General features: G+C 36.7%; 1 protein-coding gene across 1 annotated transcript; it reads right to left on the reverse strand.

The window, feature by feature from the left end:
* Positions 1 to 651: 651 nt before the first annotated feature.
* si:dkey-1c7.3 (GTPase IMAP family member 8) lies at positions 652 to 8,497 on the reverse strand. The gene is made up of 5 exons (XM_058770754.1): positions 8,387 to 8,497; positions 8,257 to 8,295; positions 7,889 to 8,008; positions 7,170 to 7,793; positions 652 to 3,045 (listed from the first exon to the last, which is right to left on the reverse strand). Exons 1-5 carry the CDS (start codon positions 8,397 to 8,399, stop codon positions 2,198 to 2,200), a joined length of 1,644 nt encoding a protein of 547 aa, XP_058626737.1. The 5' UTR covers positions 8,400 to 8,497; the 3' UTR covers positions 652 to 2,197.
* Between the last annotated feature and the right edge of the window lie 232 nt (positions 8,498 to 8,729).

The raw sequence follows: 8,729 nt of genomic DNA on the forward strand, positions 1-8,729 counted from the left end.
TTATCCCTTCACTTATTTACTTAGTACATACAGTGGTGCTAAACCTACCTAAAACATTATCAGGTTTTTTTAGCTTATTCTGATACTGATTTTTTAAAAGCAAATTTATTGGCTATTTAATTGTAACAAACAAACTAGCCTTTAACACAAATACCTGTAGCCTTTTGAAATTAAAGGCAACCACTGCATTTTAATCATGATCTAAACAAAGATGATAGACATATGGTGCACGAGCAGTTGTTTTTCATTTGAATGTGATTGTAGAATTTCAGGATTTAAAACAAAAACAGAATGGTCTGACTTGAGGTTTTATGTATTTTATTTTTTGCTACATAAAACATCTGCATGAAACAAAGATAGCTGGACTGAATGAGGCTCAAATTCACTCTCTAACAGCAGATAGCACTTATGAACCAGCCATGATATAGCGTTTCCTTGGTTACTGCTTTACTATTATTTTTGGGATCTACTGGGGCAGTGATAAAGATCTACCATCTCGATCGATAGGTTGGTGACCGCTGTTCTAAAGGGTTCGCCCATCTTTCAAGCACCACTGTATATACCTAAGTGTAATTAAAAAGCAATTGAAGTGATTGGTAAATATTGTTATTTATGCATTTTTTCAGGCAGCAGAAGAACAACTCGGGCACCTGAAGATGCAGACAGCGACTGACACACGCACATACACACACATTTTATATAATTAATGTAAATTGTTATACTGTTACTGTTTACCGTTATTTTGGCAAATGTTGATTCTATGGAAGTTTTCATGGCAATAAAGCCAGTTTGAATTCAATTGAATTGATTGTGCTTTCTCTGCCCCCTCTCTCTCACCCACAATGTAAATGAATGAAGAATTCCTGCTTTGTATTTTTATCTTTTAATATGTTAAGTGTGAAGACACAGTGCGTATGCCCGATTGGGTTTTGCAGACCAAGAACCAGTGTGTGTTGCAGTAACATTATAGTTTGATCCCCTAAAGTTTACTGTAATGTTACTAAAGGTTCTGAAAATATTCAATAAATGTGATGGAAATACCTAAATAGGACCAAAAAATAATATTCTAGGTTGGTCCCCCAAAGGTCTTGAAAACAAATAAAATATGGTCCCCTAAACGTTCCGAGAACGTCCTGAAAGTTCTGCTAAGGTCCCCCAAATAACGTCCCCTAACCCTTTAAAGAACTCGACATCATGACCTTCTCAGAACGTTCTGGGAACGTTACCAGGTGACGTCCTTGACACCAGCGGGGACGTTCTGGGAACGTCAAATTTCCAAATAAAATATGGTCCCCTAAACGTTCCGAGAACGTCCTGAAAGTTCTGCTAAGGTCCCCCAAATAACGTCCCCTTACCCTTTAAAGAACTCGACATCATGACCTTCTCAGAACGTTCTGGGGACGTTACCAGGTGACGTCCTTGACACCAGCGGGGACGTTCTGGGAACGTGCTGGGAACGTACAATTTCTAGCGGGGCTCAGATTAAATTACAATGTTGATGTATAGCTTCTTGTTGCTCAAGCAGTATTGCATTGCGTTAAGGTCATCCATCTGATTCCCATACAGGGAGTAAAAGAACTGACTGAATGTACCTTGAATGCAAGTCATTTTGGATAAAAGTCTCTGCTAAATGCATGTAAATCATTGAAGAACATTTACACATAAAGGAAACATAAAGCCACTCATTAAAATGACTTTTTTCATGACAGTCCTGTTAGTGTCATCTATCTGTTACCCCAGCCAACTGGAAATGTTCTCAGAATGTTTTGGCAAGGTTCTCTCAAAGTTATGAACGATGATTCTTCCAGTAATGTAATATAATGTTTGTTCAAAATTATCTGGTCTTTAAAAATGTTCTCAAAATATTACCACAAAAAAAAAAAAAAGGTTATTTATTTATAGATCATTCATGGAGTGCTTTCTTCTGAACTGTTTTAGTTGGACATTTGTCAAACATTTTTTAAACATTACATGCTTGTTTCAGAATGTTCAGAGAACAGTCAAAAGTAGCAATCCCATAATATTAACCAAATTGAATGTTCCCCTAACATTAACATAACCAAGAAAAAGCATTTTTAAAACATTTAACTCGATGTTTAGAATGTTCTGTAAACATTCAGAAATAATGTTAAATATCAGTAGCAAAATGTTTTTTTTATATATATAATATATTCTTGTTAGCTGGGACCACATCAGTCTAATATAAAAAGTTGTTTTCAAAAGTATCCAATTCATTTAGCTTTTTAATCAATTTTTTTCCAACATACAGTCCAGCTGCTCCAAGTAAAAACAGACTGCCTCCTGCAAGCAACAGTGCTGGTGCTAAAACCAGCTCCGTTACGCCCAGAACGATGCCTCCTGTCACCATGGCTGCTGCTCCTACTGGTCCAACCCCTAATGCAACTTTATGTAGTGTGTCTTTAACATTTTCTAAATAGACATCTCTTTCTATGATTTTTTGAAACTTTTCATTTGTGTAGTACCTCCATCCATTTCCCTCTGCCATCTTCTCGATCTTCTCCAGCAGTTCAGTGACCTGAGAGCGGTTCTCTGGGTCTTCATTGTTAAATGAGTGATATCTGCTACCAAAACTCTCAGTAAATGCCTGGAGATCTGGACTGTATTTGTTATGCTCCTCTAACAATGTTTCCCTCAGCAAATCCACATGAGTGAACAGAATGATGGTGTAATGAGCAGCATCTTCTCCGATGTTCTCCTGAATCCATTCCATTATGTTTTTCTCTTCCTCTGTAAATCTCGAATCCAATTTAATCACCAGCAGAAACACATGAGGTCCAGGATTAGACATGATGACAAATTTCTCGATTTCATTCTTCATCTTCTTTTTATATGATGCATTAGTCAGTCCTGGAGTGTCAATTATTGTGATGCTCTTTCCAGACACATGTGCTTCTTGTAGCTCACATGTTTCAGTATTTGTCCAATCTCTCCTCTCCAAACTCTCTTGGCCCACAATGGTTTGTACCGCACTGGTTTTTCCTGATCCAGTTTTACCCAGCAGCACAATCCTCGGTTTCGTAGACCCTGCCAGTCAAAGTTTCAAATAAAACAGCATTATTACAATCCAGACATTAAAAACAAGTAAACTAAATAGAATGAATTATTTTGGTATAGCATACAAATGAAACAGATATACATTTCTATGCAACCTAATAACACGTAGGCACGCGTAGCCAGACCTTTAGACTGACGGCTGAAGGTCTGGGAACTGAAGGCCATATGACTGACAGATAAAGCAACCGATCACGTTTCATTTTGTGCCGCGTCACTTTTCGGGGCGTGGAAATGTTGCCACAGTAACAGACTGGTGTGTAAAACTCTTGGACATATCTTAAAGATTCTATGCCACGAACTTTACATTTTTCACATACTTCTGAAAATCCAACACTTAGTTGATCCTGACAAGCGCTCGTTGTCACAGTTGTAAACACGACGGCTTTCTTCTTTCATGAGGGGGTTTGGCGCCACGGCATTTTTGTTTCCAAGCGGAACATTAAAGACCGCGACACACACGTCTCCCGGAAATCCTGTATAATTCAACCAATCCGACGACGACTTCGAAACTCCTGAAGTGTTTCCAGCCAAGTGTGCCGTATGCATCAGACGTTCAGCAAATGGTCTGTGGGCGTGACGTCTGAGACTGAGACTAAATAACCTGTAATCAACTGGACTGATGGGTCAGTTGAATTGAAAAGCTTTTATCCAAACACCGCAAACAATCAATCAAATGAAATTTCGATGTGACTGAAAGGGCTGGTGTAGCAGAGAAAATGATGCGAAAAGGGCTTAACTTGTGTACCTCTGCTGTTTTGATCTTCTTTCAGCAGCTTGTGATGCTCAGCAGTTGCGCGATGTTTTGTCAACGCTGCTTGCTTTCATTGACTTGTGCAATTTACTCTTGCTATCGTAATGAACGCAAGTGTAAACACGATGTAAATAAGAGATTAATTTCGCAGTGTACACATTACCGTGGGAAGTAGGGGTGCTGCAGCACCCCCTGGATTGTAGCCCATGAAAAACTGGGGTGCTGGGGGTGCGGTGTTATGAACAATTTGTAACAAAAAATAAATACAATTAATTTCATCAATTTGTATATAAATTAAAATTAATTTAAAATGTAGCCTAAGCCTAAAATGACAAGAAGCAACGGTGAAACATGAGTTAAGTTGAATCAAATTGACTGAAAGTTGATCAACTTATTAAACTTATCAAACTGACTTAAAAAAATAATTTGTTGCCATGAGTTTTTGATTATGCCCTATATTATTACTTGTATCATGTCTGTGCCGTACCCAAATTAAGAATTAACGATAATTTCTACAGACATATAGACAGAAAGAGCGAAGGAGAGCATTTAACTCAGCAGCAACAAATCTTGCATTCTCACATCTGTAAGCGTTTATTTTGATCTTTAACCGTTGGTCTTTCCTATTCTTGAAAAATAAATGCTTAACGTTGATTCAATATTGTTCTTAATGGGGAAAACAAAACGAAAAACACAATATAAGCAATGCTACAATGACAAAGTTGCTTATATTAAACATACCTAACACTTTTATGAACAGAATGAATAAGACTGATGTACCCGCGTTGTAACACGAATAAAATGGTTTTTGGATTTTCCCCATACTTTAAACGAATGCTTATGGCTATACAACCTAAAATAGTAGGCTACAATGACTAATTCACCTATATTAAACTGAACTTTTATTAACAAAATCAATTAAAGAGATAATTCATGGAAAATTTGCCATGCTAAGTGGAAGATTTCTGCCAAGATTTCACCTGGTAGAAAAACAAATACTATTAAAATGAATGTTATGATTCCCACTATGGCCACTAAATGGCAGCAGAGGATCATTTATTGTCTCCTTTACCATTTCCACTCTGTAATATAGTTCTTTTCACATGTTTTGCTAATGGATTTATATTTAGACATTATAAAATCACTATTATAACATTTAAATATCTCTTTTTTGTCAAAGTTCAGCATTGTTTTGTATTGAAGTATGAAGTAGCAAGAGTTTTCAACTCATTGAATCTACTTGAATTACACAGATGGCCTATTTTAAATTTACAACGGCAATTTTCAGTGAAAAGTGGCAAGTTTGTATCCTTGTTTACAATCTTCTCAGTTTCTCTCAAATGAATGAATTCTCTATATAATTTATAGGGGTGGCCAGGAAGGGGGCAGCAACCAGTCTGGGCTGGCACAGAAATCTTCATTATTTCAACATAGAAATGGATTTGACTATAAAGTACTGGACTGTTTTAGTGCCTAAAACACAACTGAATGACAATTTTTGTATTATTTTTGTATTACCTAGGCTCCAGGTATTTTAATAAAAGGGCTCACTATAGCTTTATTGCTCAGTAAGCTTGGTTCTGGGTCTAAACACCCCCAAAATCTTGTTCTCCATCATTTCATAGACCCACTCATGGATGAGACATGCAGATACAGTCAACCTTCATTGAATTTTACATAATCAATGAACTCTGAAAAATGTATCAGTCATTTTATTCTAACATTCTATTAGTTGTCAAAATTAATTAATTGCAGCACTTTTGTCATACCTAAATCGAGCTCTGTACAAAGGAAAATAATGTAAGAATGTAAAATTAGTTATTTTATGGTTTCATTTTCGTACTTTACAAGTTAACGAAAAATTAGTGCATATATTCTAGTACATTTAACTGCACTGTGCTTACATTTGGCCTACTTGTGCATTAAATAAAAAAAATAAAAAAAATTTACATCAAACTTTACAACCTATCATCTTGCGCACTATTGTGAATTGCAGAATATTTCAGTAGGATGCATGCATTTGAGAGACGTTCTTGAATGTAATGCACATACATGCATGCACAGCTTTGCAGCTTTAATCGCCATTTTGGTAATTTCGTGACTTAACTGACGATGTATGCTCGCAGTTTCTAGTGCGTTTTTTTGTGCGCCTCATATTCGCTTACAGTTGAAGAGCGTGCGTCGTGAGCACAGTAAAACGGCTGACAGGACAGGAAAGTTTGTTTTACTGACATACTGTATAACAATATCCCATCAGACCGCAGTTCCCTGTTGTTCTACTGAAGCTCATTTGGCACCTGTAGCCTACCTTTTCCACGCTTGTTTGACTCGCGCCGAGGGAAGCTGAAGTCTTGGCGTCTGAAAAGTCTCGCTTGTTGTGGTCGCAAAGAGATATGGCCGTTCAGCGTCTTAAGTTTTAATAAATACATTTTTAACTCATTAAAATGCTAAAACTGTTAAATAAAAATGTTGCATTAATTATTTTTAATAATTAAGCTTTTGATTATTTATTAAATTTTATGTAAAAAATGGACGTAGTGTCCGTGATGTCACCCGTAGGTTTGTCACCATCTTGGTAGCGCGTCACTCCCGGATAATCAAAAATGGGCAAAAAGGCGGGATGTGGGTGGAGCTGGTTGCTGAAACCACGCCCGCCAAGCGCAACAGTGGTGACAGCAGCGGCAATCCACCTGTCACTCAAGTGGCCACGCCCCTTAATTATGCAGAACTTTAAGGCTTGATATAATTTAAACGGATGAGTTATAAAAAAATTCACCCCCCTCACAGTTGTTATGAAGGGCAAAATTACCTATATAGACTAAAATAATTTTTTGTACCAGGCTGTAAACATGTTTTTTTCTGCTGTAAAGTTGGGCATTTTAACATGGAGAGTCTATGGGACTGACTAACTTTTGGAGCCAGCCTCTAGCGGCCAGTCGATGAATTGCAGTTTTAGTCACTTCCGTGTTGGTTTCAAGAGAGGGAGCGGGAGGTATTTAATAAAAAAAAATTGATTTTGTCCCCATTTGTAAGTCACTTTGGATAAATCGTCTGCTAAATGATTAAATGTAAATGTAAGGTAAATGCATATGCACTGACATTGTGATCAGAAAACATAATGCACATCTAAATGAATCTGATCACAAAGTTTAGGGTTTATATAAACAGAACTTATCTGAAATTGAACTGGATTTCTTTTTGATTGACAACTATCAGAGCATGTTTGTGCAGGACTGATCAAGACAGAATGAGCAGAACCTTAACAGAATTTTTTTTATTGCTCTGCTGTTTATATCATTGGGATAATATGTTTTTAATACAAAAAAGACACAAACACACTTACAGAACTGTGCTCTGTTGAGTATCTTTCTCTGAGCTTCCTGGAACATCTGATCAGTGTAATGCTGTCCTCCGTTCTCCTCCACCAACTTCTCAATCTTCTCCAGCAGTTCGGTGACCTGAGAGAGATTCTCCAGGTCTTCATTGTTAAATGAGTGAAATCCGCCACCACACTCATTAACAAGAGCCTGGAGATCATTGCCTTCTTTGATATACACATCTAATGGTTTTCCTTTCAGCTGATCAGCGTGAGTGAACAGAATAATGGTGTAATGACCAGCATCTTCTCCAAAGTTCTCCTGAATCCATTTCACTGCGCTCTTCTCTTCATCTGTGAATCTCCCCACTTTGATCAGCAGCAGAAACACATGAGGACCAGGAAGAGACATGTAGACACATCTCAATATTTCATCCTTCATTTTCTGTTTTGTCATTGTCGTGTCAAACAGGCCTGGAGTGTCGATGACTGAGATGATGGAGTCATCAATCTGTAAATCTCGTCTCTCGCAGGTTTTAGTAACTGACACTGGTGAAACATCCTCCTTAAAACACTTTTGACCCAAAATGGTGTTTCCTGTTGAACTTTTTCCTGATCCAGTTTTTCCCAGCAGTACAATCCTGAGTTCAGCTGAAGTTGAATCAAATTAAACAAAAAAACGTGAATGACATTTAAAAATAATCAAGTTCTGAATCAAGCTGGCATTGGATCATTAAAGTAGATACTTATTGTGTTGTCTTCTTTCGTTGTCTGTGTCCTCCCACGAGCTTTTGATTTGTGTTGTAGACGAGACAGATTCAGTGTCGTCTTTTTAATTTGTCTCATTGCAGCAGGTGTTTTTATTTCTAAAATCACAGTGAACGTCAACATTACACAGAAATTTAACTCTGATCTTGAATGAAATATTTTTTCTGATTCTAGCATTACAATATGACTTTTAGAAGTATATGTACACATGCACGTTGAATCTTCATGTTTTATGAGGACACTCCTTAATGATTTTTATTTTATGCTGCACAGATTTTATATTGCATCAAAGCAAGCCTTAAAGAAACCTTTCTGCATTTATACATTAAAAAACTTCTGTTCTTACCTGTCAAATAAAGGTCCTCTTCTTTTGAAATTAAAGGTACTACAAGGAAACAATTTTTTTATAGATATTGTAGCGTACCTATAGATTATTTCTAGGTTATGTAATGCTGGAAACTTGTAGATGTACTCACCTCTTTCGCTCATTTTTTTGGTTTGGTTTTGAATACTTATCAGAAAGATTCAGTTATTTATGTGTTGTTATTATTTTTAAGCATGCAGGGTATGTTTGTATAACAGAGTGTCACTCGAAGTGAAATGAAAACTTTATATCACGCATTTATGTGTGCACGTCATACATGCAGCTTAACCAATCAAAACATGAAACCGAGAAAAAAAGTTTATCTCTTGTTTATCTCTAACATTTGCCATTAATTTGCATAGTTTATAGCTTAAGCATAGTTAAGCTGATTTTACACAACTTTAATTTGTACCACATACTGTAAATGATATGAAACTATATCAAAGTTCAATACA

The sequence above is a fragment of the Onychostoma macrolepis genome, chromosome 03, assembly GCF_012432095.1.
Source record: "Onychostoma macrolepis isolate SWU-2019 chromosome 03, ASM1243209v1, whole genome shotgun sequence".
Lineage (NCBI taxonomy): Eukaryota > Metazoa > Chordata > Actinopteri > Cypriniformes > Cyprinidae > Onychostoma > Onychostoma macrolepis.

What these genes read in the sequence shown, in the direction of transcription:
- si:dkey-1c7.3 (XM_058770754.1), bottom strand. An exon ending in AGAGGACCTTTATTTGACAG is followed by an intron (nt 8,009 to 8,256) that starts GTAAGAACAGAA and finishes CTGTGATTTTAG; the next exon opens with AAATAAAAACACCTGCTGCA. An exon ending in ACTCAACAGAGCACAGTTCT is followed by an intron (nt 3,046 to 7,169) that starts GTAAGTGTGTTT and finishes TTTGACTGGCAG; the next exon opens with GGTCTACGAAACCGAGGATT.